General features: G+C 42.6%; 1 protein-coding gene across 5 annotated transcripts in view; it reads right to left on the bottom strand.

The window, feature by feature from the left end:
• The window catches only part of LOC142373479 (zinc finger MIZ domain-containing protein 1-like), a 112684-nt gene that overhangs the window by 3969 nt on the left and 90611 nt on the right, over nt 1-18104 (bottom strand). For 2 of the 5 annotated variants that reach the window (XM_075456746.1, XM_075456750.1), the window contains 17 exons: nt 16728-16763; nt 6209-6344; nt 5729-5843; nt 5240-5454; nt 4943-5144; nt 4306-4581; nt 4046-4228; nt 3872-3949; nt 3596-3764; nt 3359-3500; nt 2889-3099; nt 2603-2708; nt 2353-2513; nt 2195-2262; nt 2023-2091; nt 1715-1929; nt 1404-1567 (listed from right to left, as the gene is read on the bottom strand). In XM_075456746.1, coding sequence (XP_075312861.1) covers nt 1404-1567; nt 1715-1929; nt 2023-2091; nt 2195-2262; nt 2353-2513; nt 2603-2708; nt 2889-3099; nt 3359-3500; nt 3596-3764; nt 3872-3949; nt 4046-4228; nt 4306-4581; nt 4943-5144; nt 5240-5454; nt 5729-5843; nt 6209-6344; nt 16728-16763 — 2546 coding nt within the window. Of the gene's footprint in view, nt 1-1403; nt 1568-1714; nt 1930-2022; nt 2092-2194; nt 2263-2352; nt 2514-2602; nt 2709-2888; nt 3100-3358; nt 3501-3595; nt 3765-3871; nt 3950-4045; nt 4229-4305; nt 4582-4942; nt 5145-5239; nt 5455-5728; nt 5844-6208; nt 6345-7584; nt 8302-16727; nt 16764-18104 lie in introns of those variants that run through there. The other 3 variants (XM_075456747.1, XM_075456748.1, XM_075456749.1) reach the window with 2 other exon arrangements.

The following is an 18104-nucleotide window of genomic DNA, read 5'->3' as shown; positions in this document are numbered from 1 at the left end:
TGTGAATAATGTTTCATGGTTTGTCATGATTGTTCACTCTTGATTGTTAGCTAACAGGCACGTATCAAATTAAGATGTCCTTGCTTGGGAGATGTAATTTAGTTCAAATAAACCCGACACAACTGCATCATCTATGCTTTGTTTAGTTGCAACATAGAGCAGTTTTATTATATCTGTCAGATGAGCAGTGTTTTTGACAAGGTTATATATTCATTTCCAGTTCAGTTTACAATGTGGGCTGTGTCATGCCCCCTTTATATTTCACAGATGCAAAAAAACACTTCCGCAAAGGATGCAGCAACATATCCCCGCTCCTATCTCCTCCAGGTGCAATTTAGAAGTCAAGTCGTGCTTCAATTTCTGGATAACAGGCAGGAAGACGGAGACGGGAGGAGACGAGGAGGCCCAAATTAGGCAACTGAGATGAGCCTTCTGTGTTTCTCTTCCTCTTATCACCATGAAATTGGATTAACATATTTCTGTCAACATTAATACGAAGCTCAAGCCACTTGTTGGTTAGCTTAGCTAAACAGTTTGCCTGGCTCTGCCCAAATTTGCCAAGCAACCTGCAGAGATCAAACAGACAGACTATATCCAAACTCCCAGTCTTGATACAAAAATAGGCTAATTTTCCAAGCAGGCAAGTCATATTGTGATTCAGATAGATTAAGAATGAAATAAATAAATACAATAAAAGTACAGCTAATATTCCAGTCTAACCTAATTATACTTAGCAATCACGTTAGTTTTAAAATACTCATGACTTAAGTCCAGTATCACTATTAGCAGCCAAATCTTGAAAAGCCACTGGCAGGATTTGCACCTATAAAAAAACCCCGAAACAACAACAAAAAAACCAACATATCGTTGTGACTGAGGTGATGCAGCCAACCTCATTACTGATGAGCGCGTGTGGAGTTCTCTGCTTAGTGCTGCCATTTAGGTTTGATGAGGGTGATTTACCAATGGGGTTTGCTTGACCTTTTCAGAATGTTTTTTTTCCAAGTAAACTTTAATTGGAGAGTTTCATGTCAGAGAATATAACAGTTTCTTTTCTCACTAAAATCCCCGCTGTGTAAACGCACAAAAACCCTCCAAATTTTTCAGCTAGGTTCCAATTTTCTTTTGTGTTTGGGTGTGAATTACCGGTAAGCACAAACATTGTTCCAGTCGAACCCATAATGAACAGCTGGAATGTAATTGCACAGTGCCATCACACTCAAGTACAAGGTGCTTGTACTGGCAACTGACGGGCTCCGATTATTAAATGACTTTTATGTCATCGGGTTTTAATAGCAAATATTTTTGTGCCTGTCAGTATCTTACAGCCAACTGCAAAGGAAAATATGGATCGGGTTAAATGAGATGCAGAGTCACTGTAGCAGGAGGGTGGGAGGACTCACTGAATCAGGCATGCTGTGGGACAGTGGCTTGTCTTGTGCCATCAGGCTGTTGGGCATGTCGGGTGGGTGAGACAGCTGAGGACCGTGCATGAAGTCATTCATCGACGTACCACCTGGTGCTCCGTGAGGGAAGTCAAAGGTCCCGTGCCCATGGTAACTGTTGCCTAGATGCAAATTAAACGCTGTAAATACATGCATTCATTTCTTACAATTACTTTAAGCTTCCTGCTGTTCTGCTCGCTGGTTTGTTTAAGAAATACACACTACGATCTGTAGACTACCTTGACTTGCGTATTCACTGTCTTTGCTACCTTGGCCAGAGGGTATTGACGGGTACGGCGATGGTCCGGGGCCAAGTTGAGCAATCATCTCCATCACATTTGGCATGATCATCTGGCTGGGACTCATCATCTTAAACCTCTTGGCCAGAGGTCCATCTGGATCCTCCTTGATGTGGATGTCAGATTTTATAGCCACCGGTCGCCAGCTACATGTCGGGTCAATCGTGACCTCCTCAAACTCCGAGCTGGTGCAAGTTAAAGTTAAGTTAAAATCTGGTTAAGAGACATTGAAAGTGACAGAAATACATGTGTATTTTGAATTGTTCAATCCAGCTTACTTTTGAATAGCATTAAGGATTCCCCACATGTACTGGTCCACTTCAAGTCCTTCTAACAACGCCGTTTTGCTGAGGAGAGAAGTGATAAAAAAAAAAGAGATATCAAAACAACTGATGGGAACAAACAAGTGGACAACAACTGCAGCTCAGCATCTAAACTGCAAAAACTTACTTGCATACAGGACATCGCCATGTTCCCCGCTCACAGTTTAGTTGTAAATATGATTCCAAATCAAAACACTGCACGAACAAAGAAATATTAGTCACATCTGTTTTCCATTAAAAGACTCTTTTATCTGGTAGCATGATGGTTGGCCGCTGCAGTCTTACCTGAACGTGTTTACAGTCATGGCCTCTCGCTGGAAGCTGTATTCGCCGGAAGGTGATTGGACATTTGAGGGAAACTTTAATGGCCGTCTGCTCTACACCATCCTCTCCGTTGAGCGTGGCATTGCCCGACGACGCTGCCACGCTGCTGAAGTTCCTCTTAACTTCAAGGCAGAAGAAGAGTGTGTAAAGCAGAGACTCAGAGAAAACAAAAATCACAGTATAAGGGTGCATCCTGTGACTTTGTGAATACCTTTGGTGATGCAGTGCTCTGCAGGCAGGAGCCTCTTCTTCAGAAGGCCCTGGAGGACGGAGCGCACAGAGGGCCTGTGGACCAGCTGCAGCACAAACAAGTGCGACTACGGGAGGAAATATCATGCTCAGTATCGCAAAGATCCTTAGGAAGTGTGCCGGCTGATTGCTTTTTTTACTGTGTCATATGGTGACTTATATATTATATCTATCTGGAAAACATGCTGTTTTTGTGTCAATATTGATATTAAACTCTTCTTATCAGTTCTGGAGATTTGTCTACTCACACAGCAGCAAGCAGTTACAGTGATCTGGATTGTGTTCCTTCCAGGCTGGCATACGTGTTTCAAGTGCAGAGGTTTGTGGGAGGTTTTGTTATCGCCTCGCTCGATGGTCAGGGGTGTGGCATTGACGCTGACTTGGACCGATGCCGGCCAGTTAGTGTTCATCTGACGGTCCTCATGGTGGTAGCACTTAAACTGCAGCTCTAGGTCCGATCTGCACAGACATGCAAAGAATAGACGAGCATTGCGGCGTGTTATGCTAATATCAGGGCTCTTGGGAAGCTGCAGATGTGATTGTTAGAGACCAAGATAAAACAAATGTGTTTAATCTAAAATCTTCAGATATATAAAGTCATGGAATAGTGACAATTTGTTTTTTTTCGAAGCTCAGTGTCTGAGCTGGAGACATAAGGGGTGAAATTCCAGCTTTTTCTACCGGATGTAAAACATAGTATACTGCATTTAGGCCTTACCTCCACATAAGTGTCTGGTGAACAGAGGGCCGTAAGTGGAAGACGTGGTTGCTGACAGCTAAGTTATGCTCGAGCCTGAAGGGCTCTAGGACAACACCGTCCCGCACTGGGAACGTCAGGCGCAGCTCCTCGTTGTGGTTGGCTATGATTGTTGGAGAAGTACCCGTCTTAGATCATCGAAAGCTATAAAATGCTTCAAAAGTTGTCTTTTTAAATTCAGATGTTCCAGAAACTGACCTGGATGGGGAGGGAGGGTGGTGATATTTGGCTTGATGTCAGGAGGGAAGGGTGGCTTCACATCCTGGTTTGGTGACAGGTACGGAGGGATGTTACTTCCTGGGGTCATTGGAGGGGTGGGGTTACCTGGCACTGGGGAGTGGGGGTAGTTACCCACCGGTCTTGGAGGCTGAACAAAAGACAATTTAACAGTAAGTCAAATATTCATGGGAACATTATGAGCAAATCCAGGAGTTTGATGACATAATTGAAACAGTGCAATACAAATTCACTTACCCCATTTATAGTACCCTGGTTGTACTGATATCCACTCCCAGAGAAGTTATTGGTTTGGCCATTGAATGGTGGCTCTTGCTGTAATTAGATTAATCGGATTCTTAATAAGCATTTGAAAAATTGCCAAAGGAAAACTGCATATAGTATTTTTGTTCAAAACCCTTTTCACCATACTTTATAGTACTGGCCCATGGGACCACCGGGTGGCGGGTATTGGCCCTGCAGCTGCTGTCCTGGCATCCTCTGGCCGGGGTAGTTCGGGGACGGCAGCGGTCTGGAAGCATTGGGCGTGGGGTACTGCCCCTGCTGGTTAGGGAACGAGTTATTTGGTCCATACTGCTGCCCTCCATAGTTTGGCTGTGAATGATATAATCTATTCAGCATACAGAAAATAGCTAAATATTGAAGGCGAAGGTTTTTAACTGTCCACTCACCTCCCCTGGATATGGTCTTTTCATGCTCTGCATACCCATGCCCTGAGGCCGGGGTCCTGCATAGCCTTGCTGAGGCATCCTTTGGCCGTGGGCCCCAAAAGGCCCCATGCCTTGGCCCCTGGGTTGGTTCATTCCCATTGGGGGTCCAGTCATGTTGGATGCATTCATGCCTGCGCCCATGTTTCCAGAGAGGGATGGAGGGCCGCGGGGTCCTGCTTGGTTCATGAACTGGCTGTTGTATGCCTGGTTTGGTCCCATCTGGAAAGAGGAACTCATCTGTAAAACAAAATGGCCTCGGTCAACAACCTCCGACATGACTGTCAATGTGGTCAATTTTCCATTTCTAAAGTAAATAACAAAAAATGACAAAAATTTCTGACAAGCAAGAGAATAAAAACACCATCTCTGAGCTTCTGTTTTTGCATAATGTGCTATTTTACTCTATTACTGCATAGTCTAATTATTCAACATTAACAATGATTTTTCATCAATGAGCCTCAATCCAATTCTTTCAGCTCTGTTCTATGTTGGTGTTGAAAGACTAGTATCTAAATGGAATGAGTACCAAATAGATTAGCAATATAGTATGTGATATGCACATTTTCGGTCATGTTTATGGTTGTGTGCTTCATCCTACCGGTCCATATTGGTTCATGTCCTTGTTCTGGGTTTCCTGCAGGGCGGCTACAGTAGCTGTGGCAGTGGCAGTTGCGGTGGCAGCAGCCGCAGCGACCGCGGCGGCTGCAGCAGCAGCCGCAGGCTGAGTGAAGTCTGAGGGAGGACGGGAGTGTTGAGGGATGCCCATCCCACCGGGTCCAGCATTTGGCCCTCCAGGGTAACTTTAACAACAAGCAAGACAACAAAAGGAATTACTTCACTGCACTGTTTTAGAACAGGGTACTGATTGCTACAGAAATGACCACTGTCCACCTACTTGCCACCAAAGCCTCCTCCTCCAGGGTAGTTGGGTCGTCCGTACATACCCTGCTGCATGTAGGCCTGGTTTGAGTTGCCTTTGTTTGGGAACTGCTGCTGGGGACCGGGGAACTGAGGAGAGTTTATACCTGGATTGTTACCGGACATACCCGAACCCATAGGGTTGCCCCCAGGGTTCATGGGATTGTTGTTGGCCATCGAATTCCCCAACACCTGTTGAATACATAAACGCGTGTGAATATTTTCATCACCTGAAATGAGGTTCAACTCCAAAACCATCAGTATACGCATGTGAGGATCTAAATACCTCCCTAGATTTCTTATCACAACCTTGGTAATAAAATAATTACAACCCCAAAGCAAAAAGAGAAAAATCCCCAAATTATATTACAAGGCAGATATCAGTGTCAACCAGGACATTTTGGCCGCCCCTATTTGAAATGTATCTGTCTGATGCAGGCCTCTCAGAAAAACTTTACTCGCTCACCTGGCTCTGTGAAGTGTTGGTCACACCCCACACGGTGGTCACCACAGACACCGAACCAGGAGGCTGATTCGTGTTTTGTTGCCAGGGAACTGAGTCGTACGGAAAAGAGCCATCTCTGCAGAGTAAGAACACAAAAAAATCATGTTGGCAAAACAACTAAATGTCCTGTAAAACAACACCAATATCTTTAGAGTATCTTTAGAGCATTTTCATTTGTCCAGTAATAAGGAAACACAGGTTTTACTGCTAGAACTATCAAATGAAGGCCCACTCTTTTTCTTCTGGCCCTGTATGAAAATATTAACTGTTAGAAGTCTTTTCTCTGGCAGTCTGTCGATCTGCTGATCCACAAGGAACACTGGGATTCACATGGAGAGGAGGGGCTTTCCCCACGGGCCTGGCCTGTCTGTTCACACAACCCCAGCACACACAAACATGCTTCACACACAAGCCAGAAAGCACAGGAGCGTGAACACTGACCCGTGTGAGAGGCCGGGCTTCATGGAACTCATGGGGGGCTGCATGGGCACTTTTCCCGGAGGTTCGTTCTGCCTGTTCTTCTGGTGACGGAGGAGGAGGAGGCGTCCCAGCTCCTCACACCACGAGGACAAAAGGGCTGGAAAGAGAGCAGAAGAACAGGATGTACAAGTGATGTTTGAGACCGTCTTATGATAACCCGCTGTGGTAATGTTCCTTCACTCAAAGCATTTCTTAAATGTAGAAAAGAGTGTATCTGTGAGGATGAAGGCAGATGAAACCAAACAGGAACAGAAACTTCAAAGCAAACTTAGACAAAAAAGTGTGTAAAATAAATGTGCAATATGGCTGCAAACAGCAATTTATGAGCATTTGAACGATTAGCATTTGTTGACCTCAATGAGCACTTGAAAACACAATACATGCAGAAACTGCAGTAACCACTGTATCCCCAGAGCAGGTGGTTTACTGACTGCACCACTGGAGAAACACGGTTGTCCAGACACCGTTTCATTAACTGAATCAATGACGTGCAAAACTAGGTGATTTTTGTCTATTTAAACTTTAAAGGATCACAGCTGGCAAAACTTTGGTGATAAAACTAACATTCTGCTTACTTCTAATGTATAGTCACATATTTTGGTGATTTTTTTCTCGAACATTTGGGAAAACAGAAAATGAAATGAATACAATGCTAACTACAGTTAACACAGTGGATATCACTGCAGACTCATTATTTGAATGAATCAAAACATGTCATGTCTAGTGTCCAAAAAACATTTGTGTCTGTTTGGTTGCATCTGAAGAAGTTTACTACAGAACATAAAAAAATATGACTCCAAACTGCATTATCTGGGTGAGACTTTGAGAAATTCAATTTAGATTTCAGTCACACTAACACGTTTAATGTAGTTTTAAAGACTGATTTCAGTAAGACTAATACAGTAAAACATTTTCGACCATCATGCAAAAGCATTGACTCTGTCACACCACATAAAAATGCAGCAGCATTGATAACGTAAATATGTTCTGGTCGTTACCTTAGACAGATGAAAAATGTTTCAAAATGTTTTCATTTTTTCCTTTACATAATTCCTTTTCAAACTCTTTGTGGCAGAACCTTCTTATGGTAATAAATGAAAGGATGCAGGTTAATACTGCAATAAACTGTAAAAAAAAAAAAAAAAAATCGGTTCAAATCTGTTACTGTTGCTCACGGCCACTAGGGTTCACTCTGAGCCTGCAAATGGACTCCACTCCTCCTCTCTACTCCTACCTACAGCTTGGTTAGACAGCCACCACCGAGCGTGCTTGATCAAATCATGTGCTTTTCATCTGCAGTGCATGTGTTTGCACTGTGCCAACTACAAAAGACTCACTTTTCCTTTTTCTCTCCCTCTCACTTCCTCTGTCTTCTTGTAGCCTCTGTCTGCAGCGACAGAGGAGAAAGGGAAGGTGGATTCAATCAAAGAGGAGGGCAGCCACCTCCTCTTATGATTCACAGCACTTGCAGGCTGGGCGGGGAGCTGAAGGGGTGGGTGGGTGGGTATACAGGGCGCTCAGTGATTTCAGCTGCGGTTCGCGCAAAAAAGGCCACGTCAATGTGACAGCAGACAGTGCTGGCTGTCCTCGCAGGCAGATCCACCCTGCTGCCACATGCAAGGATGGGCCGCCTTGTTCATATTACACGCACGCACACACACACGCACACGCACACGCACAATAATAAAGGTTGAGTGAGTCAGTGACAGAGGAGACACCATGCTAATGGGGCTGATAGGAGGGAGGAACAAACAAAAGCTTCTGACTACCATCAGGAACATGGAAACCCAGAGATCTGAGATCTGGCCACACACGGCTGCTTGTGAACAGAGTACAGGCTCACAGACACACGAGGAAGGATGTGAATAAATAGGACACAAGAAGTCCTCTGAGTGCGTCAAAATTTCCGAGGACAACGCTGAATTTCTGCACCGACACACAAGAGCACTGCACCCCAAAAGGCACCTCCTATCCTTTCATTTGAACACTGAGCACACCAGCCTAGCTCTGTGTAAAGATGAGGGCTGGAATACAAAAGACATGTACAGATGGTGCCAGCAGTCTCCCTGCTTCTCCCTCCCCTCCCTCCCCTCCCTCCCACTCCTTTAAAATCAGCACGGGGCTCAGGCACAGAGGCAGCTGGGTTTTTCCTCCTTCCCGCCCGCTCATACTCCCTCTCTTTCTCTTTCTCCTCTTCCTCCCGCCTGTTCTTGGCAGGCAGGTGCCAGAAGACAGGCTGCGCTGCTCCTCCAGAGAATTGATCCGACTTTGCCACGGCTGTGCTTTGTGTTGACAGTAAAGGCCGCTCAGGTGCACTTCTACTTAAAACATCTCACTTGCAGGTAAATGCACAGATCTGAGAGTTACTTTCAATTAAACACAACCGGATCCAAGCGTGGCTAATAGGTTTATGAGTTCCGCATCTATGTTGGAGAGTCCTGCAGTGTTTTCACAGCACCCTCCCTCTCCTCAGACCCCCTCCTGATGGAGAGTTTTCAATTCAAGGGCCTGGCAACCAGCCAACATGTTACAGCTCAATTAGGACCCATTATTCTCTTCCAACAAGGGGTAACTTGCACTTCTTCATGTTGATAAACATGTCTCCACAATTTATCCCCTCGCTGTGCCATCGCGAGGCCGTCTGGCTAAGCGGACAGAATCCTTGTTTCCCACTGAGGGCGACATCAACAGCCGCAGGACAAAAACAAGCAGAGCAAAGAAATGTCAATACATCGACTGACTATCTGAGAAAATAAGGGAAGCAGCGGCGTTGACACTTAAAGAGGAATTATTCTACCCCACTATTAGATAAAGGGCTTATCGCCACACAAAATGACCACCTCCACTGAACACCAGCCTGTTTAAAGGGAGAGGCCCTGTCATTGAATCAGAGGATAAACTTCAGGTTTCACATGACAAGAGGAGGAGCAGCCAACCCGTTAGTCCTTGCAGTCTCTCCCTCCTCCTCCCACACCTAAACATCTCTGAGGACAGCGCAGATGATGAAACACAAAAGAATTACTGTTCCTCTTCTCCTCGCCTCCCACAGACGGCCCCTCAATAGATTCATCTGTCTCCCCGAGAAGATCCAAAACTGTAGATGATTGTCTCAGGTGCAGAGCTTTCCAAATCTCATTTTGGAGGGAATCAAACTTCGTCTCTGCCGAGCGTCTTTCCCCCATGTTTACAGTGGTCTCCTCAATGGCAACAAGTCACCATAAGGAGAGAGATCCTGTTTGCTTGGTAGATACTCCCAAGGGGCCCGGCTGAGTCTGAGCCGTATTGATATTCTGGTGCTCAGCTGCCCAGCCTGATGGTCAGCCATGGCGAATGGCAGTAAATGCATCTGCTGGGACTAGAAGGGTGGTTCAGTAGCAGGGCCCGCAGCTTTGCGTTCTGTCATAAAGCCCAGGGGAGACATGACAAATGACACGGACTGCATCCCTGACAGTTGTTCAATGCTCTGTCCAATGATAACGCTCCCCCCACCATCCCAGCTACCACCACACATACAGGCAGGAGGCTGAGAGATAAACTGTACTGTTTAAATACTGGTTTGCTCTCCAGGAAGCAAATGACCTTTAGGCTAAGGGTCAGTTCACCCAAATCATAAGAAATGTATTTTTTCCATATATGAGACATCGCCTGTTTCAAAGTGAAAGAAGCTCAAAATTAAATGTATATACATCTTAAGGAATGTGTCCTTCCAGAGACATACATCAGTTACTGTATGGTGCTAAATACGTGCTGTAGGAAAAGTAGCTATGCTGTAGCCAGTCTGGTCTAATTATTATGTCTTTGGAGGTATTGGTCAGTACTTTTGGGCTTCTCTTTTAACCAGAAGATATGCAGTTAAAGAGGACATATTGAGAGAGCGTACATTTGAGTGTCTGACGTGATTACCAACTCAAAGATTCTGAAAAAACACCACCCTGCCACTTTTTATTGGCCTACCCAGGTCTGGAAAGATGTCATTAAGTGAGCCATTCAGATTTTGAAGAGAAAGGTACATCACAACTCCCGGCTCTGGGTGTTATTGTCCAGCCTCTTTCAAGTTCAAATCACGATACAATATTTTGAAATAGGGAGGTTCAAAGTGTTTTGCGTTTGCTTTTTTTTTCTTCTTTGCTATTAAAAGCAAATTACCATCAGCAGCAATTTTCCCCCTAAGACTAAAATGATCTGTCAGTGTTTTATCTGTAGTTTATTTACTGTTTTATATTCAGACTAGGAAATGCAACTTCTAGGTGGTGTTCTTTAATTTTTTCCCAGTTGGGTATTAAAAGTCTGATTTGCAGTTTGTCATTGAATGGATCGCCCTCCACAATTGGAAACACCAAGCTTTGGTTAAAAATAGCCCAATAAAACTGCTCTTTTACATTACCTGCTTGTAACTAAAACAAAACTCAAGAGGAATGGACTAAAAGTGAAGCGCAGAGTTTATGGAGCTGATATGACACAGAGGAATTACTATGCTCCTCTGTGTCATATCTATCTACTTTGCGTTTTGAATGGAGTATTAAGTTACCTGCCATCCTCTACATTACTTCAGCCTTCCTATCTGTGGTACAGAGTTTTAACAACGTGGGTTGGTTTAACACATGAATAGTGACGAAATTGTGCCTAAAAGAGTGATCAGTACCAACTGTCTGTGGTTGAAGGGCAGACGAAGGGAGTTTTTCTCTTTTATAATGATGAGTGGGCTTGATTTGCTGAGTGTGCTGGTGTTAGCTCTCAGTATGTACTGTATGTTGTATCATATGTAAATAAGGTGCTTCGAGAGTTATTTCATGCAATTTGTGTCCAATCTATATTTGCATTGTAGCTCAAAGCTGTGGGACAAATCGGACAAACCCCGGCAAAAGGGAGAGAGGGAATGGAGTTGCAATGAAACAAACTATAAAATCATAGTCTTAAAAGGAAGAGAACTAGAAGTACTGTCTCTCTGTCTCATTTTGACCAAAGTATGCTACAGATATTTCATCAAGACCTCAGGAAAGTGTGTAAACAGATACCTAAGCCTAGACTTCTTTTTCCATGTTCTGGTCTGTATTTCAACACAGAAAACATTTCTTTTTTTTTTTAAACTGATAAAGTTCTAAATTATGGTTTTAAATTATGGATGATTGCTGATGGTTTATTTTGGTCATTTATTTTGCTCTCCACATGACTGTTTACATATATGCAACCAAAGTATTCTCTATCATGGCTTGAAAAGACTAGCCAGACTGTAAATGTAAACCAGAATGCTATCTTATCTGTCTTAACTGCTATACTATCTTATCTTAGCCAAAGTGACATTGGCACTTCGAGGAAAACTTCAGTCGAAATCTCATTGTGCCAACATGTCATGGGTCTGGTTAAGCTCTGGGTGTTTTTCTGTGTCTTTAAAGTACCTAGTTCATCATTACAGTTTGTTAAAGTCAAATCAGTTGAGAAAGACTAAAATAAGAGACTCTTCTCAGTTCCACAAGTTGAAAAGAGCAGAAAACAGACACATAGTGGTCTTGTCCTCTTCAGTAACACTGCCCCTTCTGCCCACCATAAAATAGCAAAACTTATTCACAGTCACTCAAAGTCCATCAGCACGAATACATAGTTCTCCGTATTTCACACTTTTCTGTGAGACTGGACTGTCATATCTGTTTAATGTATCAGTGGTAGAAATCCAACATTTTTCAGTATTTTGAGCATAGCAGATGACAAAAAAGCAGCAAACAAATAAAATGCCACCAACCACAATGGATAGGGACCATCACATCAAGTGGAGGGGATAACCCGAAAATCCTGACATGAATGGCTCTCAGCACAAAGGCCTTCCCTACACTTGATGCCTCCTCCAAAATGCTTTGCTTCTCTCTTTGTCTTTTTCTTTCACTACCTCCCCCCTTTTCTCTCTGTTTACTGGCAGGGCACTGCAGGGAAGGCAGCAGGTAAGGCAGATGCCAGAAACTCTTATGATCCTTGTCCACCCCCAAACCGCTCCCCTCCTCTACTCTGTATCTAATAGACACCTGCTCCGTTGTCAACCCTGGACTCCCACCTGGCATCGTCCCACACGGCTTGGTCACCAACATACGAACAAAAAAGCACGCATGCACGCACACCCGGTCAACACATCTTCTTCACTTATTCCCCATACTAACTGTAACAATGAAGGCCAGTCTTTGCTGTAAACTCCTCGTCAAGAATCATGACCCCCAAACGGCTTGTTTGAAGACATTTAGCCAGAAGGGCTGAAAGGAGAACAAAGAGTATGAGCAAACTAACAAGAACAGCTCTAGTGGGCTGCACTCTGCAGTTTCTGAGGGGGCTCTATTCACATTCTGTTCCTCTCTCCCTCCCCCTTTCTCTGTCTCTGCCCAGAAAGGTCTGAATGGACACAAGCCTCCTGCAGGCCAAAGTCAATTAAAATAAGAGAGAGTCTAGGGAGCCCCAATATCCCCGGCTACTGAAAGCACCTAAAAGGCCATGCAAAACAAGCACGTTTAGTTTCAGCCAAGGAATTCCTCACTTATGCCACTCACGTGGGTTTCCCAGAATTTTAGGACTTTCCTCCTGATATATGGAAAACTACATGAATAAATAGTTGCTTCTGAAGGTCTGAACTACTGGCTGGATCATAAATCCTCTGTGGCTGGCATGCACATGGTCACCACAGAGTCACATACGCTCGCCTGGCAGCCATCAAACATCTCTGTCTCCACACAGATGCAACCAACTACTCACAGATGCCAAATTATTAATGAAATAGAAGCAACATGTCCGTTATATTTTGCAGTAAGGGGGGAACAGGTGAGGGTTGTGTCAACCTGTGACAGGTGAGAACTGAGCTATTTGTTCATCCATGTCGGTATAATTAGGTGAAAACTCACTGGAGCATCACCTAAAACTCATGTGGCATTCTCCAAACTTTTTGACATGGAAAGCAAGCGCAATCTGGGCGCTGTTAACCAGCTCAGTTTCTATGAACTGACACAAGCATTGAGCCTTTTTGTGATTTCTGACCATTTTGTGACATTGTAAGCTTGTTCTTTCCAAAAATTCGATGAAGTGGAAAAGATATGTAATGTGGGAGCATGGGAATGTTGTGGCTGCTATATGGCATCAAATGTATTCAGATAAGCATTAAGAGAGAAATTAATCTTTAGCTTAAAGGGGGGAAAAAAAGTCACAGTAAAAGATTAGCAGTGTAAGAGCAGCTGTATTGTGGATTGAAACCATTAGCCCTAACAGTTATAAAACAGCCTGTCAATTGAGGCCAGACAACTACCTCCTGTCTGCACCTCATCTTTGTCTGCTGCTTTCTTACTAGCATTATTTTCTCTGCCGCTCTCTCTGGGAAGTCAGTGATACTGGAGTCTTGTCAACGAGTGCTTAGGCCCGTTGCCTCACGGGGAGCCAGACTTGCTGGCTAGGTTTTATGGCCCATTTCAGAGCTGCCCCAGCTTAAATACAGCCTCCTGCTGGCCACATGGCCACAATGTCGTGCCATGTCCATCCGGTGAAGAGAAGAAGTGGGCGGCTGGATTTGTGCCAAAAAGGTTTTACTGAGGCCACAAGCATATGTGACCATGTGGAGGCAAAAGCATCACAAACAGAAAAAGAAAATACGACACATTTGTAGTTTCCGAGATGTTCTGACTTCCCACCCATGCTGCTGTAATAACATTCACTTCATTATGAAAATATCCAGCCAAGCTCCTGGTGTTGCAAATACATATCTGTACACATGAAAAAGCAGAGATCTTGAGCAAAAATCTTCAATTTCACAGATAAGACAGTAATCTTCAAAAAGAATCTACGCTCAGAGTTCAGATAAGGATTGTTACAGTGGGTCTTTAAAAGAATCCTTTTAGCACTAACTGAATGCCAGCTGGAACTCCATGCAATATATGCAACAATCTCGAGTTGATTTATGCAGATATCATCACTGTGACTGTCATTTTTTGGTCATGGTTCCACAGGAGTCAACCTTTGCAGAAGAAAACTAGCGTTTTAAAACATAATCTCTCTTGGCACCGGCGACAAATCTCTTCATTAAAAACCGGCCGGGCTGTCCAGTTTCTCCGTTAAGGCCAAAAGGTGGAAATCGGAAGACTCAATTCCATGTGCATTAAAGCCAGAAATCTCCCCAGACCAACATTCAATCTTCAATTTTTTCCTTTATGCCCATTCCTGCTACATTAAGCTGACTGGGAGCAGAAAGTCAGTCAACAGTGTGCTTAAATAGGTGAGGTCAAGTTTCACAGCTTTTGTAAGAATTATTTAGTGTTTCTTTCTTGTTTTACTGCCTTTTCTGGAATTGATATACACTTTCTGTCACAGTTAACCATTTTAAAGTAAAAGTTTTTTTTCTGTCTTTCTATTTGATCTGTCTGGAAACCAACCATTACCAGTATAAATCTTTGTAAAAGTCACCTTATCATCACTGTGGTAATACAGTTAACGTGCAGCTTGGGTTGACAAGTCTGAACTGCAATAATGCATGCACCTATAATGTAACGAGACTGTTATGGAGCTTGACGTACATACGCAATAGCCGCCTAAAAGACTTGCCAACTAAATAACAATCCCTCTTCTTCTGCTGGTTGCTGCATTTAGGAGTCACCACAGTGAATCATCTGCCTCCATCTCACCCTGTCGTTTGCATCCTTTTATAACACACCAACTCCCCGTATATACTCTTTCACTACATCCATCAACCTTCTTTCTGATCTTTGCCTTTTCCTCCTGCCTGGCTGCTCCAACGTCAACATCCGTTGTCCAATATATCCACTATCGCTCCTCTGCACATGCCCAAACCATCTCAACCTTGCCGCTGTTACTTATTCACCAAACTGCTCAACCTGAGCTGTTTGTATGATGTACTTATTTTATAATCTTGTCCATCCTGGTCACTCCCCCCCAAAAAAATCGAAGAAACTTCAATTCTGCCATCTCCAGCTCTGCTCTGTGGCTTACAGAGAAAGACAAATCCGACTAAAAGTACAAGCCTACTCTTCCACTGTTTGTTTTTCCCAAAACAAGATATATAATGCCACGTGACTAGATATAATACTTGGTGAATTATTTTTAGATTATCTTACTGGTTTGTCTTGTATTCTGTTGTTTTGCTTTTCTAAAGGCTATACAAGTGCTACTTTAATATGACTTTGAGCAACAAAATATAGGTGTTGACAACTTAACTGAAGTTTTAAGACAATGCAAAAGAAATATGTGCAAACTTACGATATGATCTGTTATTATCACGAAGAACCATATATTCATTAAAACATAAAGAAGAATCTGACTAGATAAATCATCGCCGAAAAAAAACCAAAACGTAATCATCATCAAAGATCTTTTCACCTGTCCCAGCGGCCAACCGCACTGACACAGAGTTATTTAAACCATTCGCGTCTCCAAACTGATTATCAGATGAGCAAAGACGCGGCTTACAGGAGCCAGACTGTTTCCTAAAGCAACAGGCTGCTATTAACAAAGGTCCAACCCTAAGCTCTTGTCTACCATGATACTAATTAGGCAGAGAGCAGATGTGCCCGAAGTAGTGCCCAGTTCAGGGTGCTGGGCAGGTCCGGTTAGTCGCGGCTGCGTATGCTGGTGGCTGATTCACCTGTGACCTTTTCACAGTGGGCCCGGGGTCAAAGCCTCTTTAGAAATACAGTGGAAACAGACACTGGAGGAACCGGGGTCTGGTCCTGGCACCCCTCTATGCTCATTAGAGACATCCATATGTGCAACAGCTCAGGATCTGACTAAAAAGCTCCTTCATGATAAACGCTTGTGCCAAGTGGAAAGAATGAAACTTAAACTTGATCCAAAATGAGATTATCTTGATTCTCAATATTTTTTGGCCTTTTTGTGCGTAGACTTCAGAAAATAATGTGTAATTTATTCATCTCATTGCTTCCAACAGGATTCCTGCAACAATGCATCTATTTTATTTTCGATACAATGTATTTCGTATTTTATCACCTCAATTTAGTTCTTATATATATATAAATATATATACATATACATATATATATATATATACATATTCATATATATATATATATATATATATATATATATATATATATATATATATATATATATATATAAACTCTATTTTTCTACACAATAGTCCGACTTGAGTTTCATTCACAACTCTTACCAGGCAAGTTTATATCAACCAAATGACCAATGAAGCATGAACTGATGATGGGCTGGATGAAGAGCTGAGAACATAAACAAAAACTACAGCGCAAGCAAGACAACGCAGGTGACATGCTTCACACTCTAAAACTCTGACAGACGTTACAACAGCAGCCATACAAAGCAGCCAACCAAAAAGCACATCTGATGTCACTACAGGATGTCGACACAGTCCAGCGTGAGGGCACGATGTCAGGCCTGTGATGAGGGCGGTTGCTTGGATTCAGCCGATGTGTACTGTTCGAGTTTCCTGTGCAGCACTACAACACACAACAAGTACCTGAGTCAGACTGACACCTCCTGCAGCAGCTGGTTTCTGAGAGGGGAAGTACAGGAACATGTTTTAAAAAAATACTAAATGATATTTCTGGATGTTATATAATATCATTCCTGCTATAAACACTACAAGAATAACTAAAAGTGTTAGTATAGTTATTTCATTTCATAATAATATGCAAAGTTTAATCATTACATTTAATCTGCAAACTAATGAGGCTAATCTTCACTGAACAAATACTCTATCTGCACAATTAATGAGGCTAAATTCTTTGACATGTGAATATTTGTTACTATATACGGGTAGAGAATAACTGCAGGGGTGTATGGGGAGAGATGAATAAAGTTCCACTGATGCTGCTATATATAGGCAGATGAATTACCAGATTCATTGATGCTTTATTAATGCTACATTTCAGAATTGTCCACAAGTATTATTTACAATGTCTTCTAATTGTGTCTGAACCAGTTACAGGCACATACTCTTCTAATTGAAATTCTGATGACATCTTTTTTTTCCCTCCCAAAGTTTTATAAAGGAGCCCATCTGAAGACATCAGAATAAAACAATGAGATACAAAGAGACCTATTAAGCATAGATCAGTTTAATTCAATCATATCTATCTTAACCTTGTGAATAAATATTTTGTCATCATTTGTAAAAGACACAGTAAAACGGTCTGGTCTTATGAGATAGCATAATGACATGCAAAGTCACATGTCATTACTTCTTGGCTTTACTTGTTTTTGTGTGTCATTTCATGTTATGCAGACTAATGTGACTGGATAACACCCTGCCCTGTGCCTCTAGTCATACTGACATTTTAATGGTGTAAAAATACATGCAAAAAGCTTGAAATGACACATAGGATATGCCCAAAAAGGCATGCTTGTTATGCACAATGCCATATCCTGTTGATTTGAAATGCAAAAGAAAAAGAGTAAACAGTTTGCAGTTTGCAGTTTTGATCTTAGTCTACAAGTTTTACTATCTCATGGCCAAGCAATAAAATATATTCCACTGATGTCATCAGACGTGCTCTGTAGTTTTACTAAATGACATTTTGGTTTTTATATTAACCTCAGCTGAAAAAAGGCTGTCTGGAGTTCATTAACTCTAAAATATCATTGCTTGCAATCCCCTAATTGGCTGGGTGGATTTACTCATCAAGACTCTAACAAGATCCGTATTGCATATAAACTTATAAAAGTCAAAAAAGTCTACCGGATACACTTTTTTTCCACCGTTGTATCACTGAGAAGAGGAAAATGGTTTGTTTAAGCGCAATCACTTCTAGACAGAATTTGTATAACACTACAAGAATATATTAGTATTACTTTTTTCCAGGTCTTGGATTAAATCAAGTTTAATATTTGATCT

The sequence above is a fragment of the Odontesthes bonariensis genome, chromosome 23, assembly GCF_027942865.1.
Source record: "Odontesthes bonariensis isolate fOdoBon6 chromosome 23, fOdoBon6.hap1, whole genome shotgun sequence".
NCBI classification, from domain to species: domain Eukaryota; kingdom Metazoa; phylum Chordata; class Actinopteri; order Atheriniformes; family Atherinopsidae; genus Odontesthes; species Odontesthes bonariensis.
This window is presented reverse-complemented; position numbering and strand designations above follow the sequence as displayed.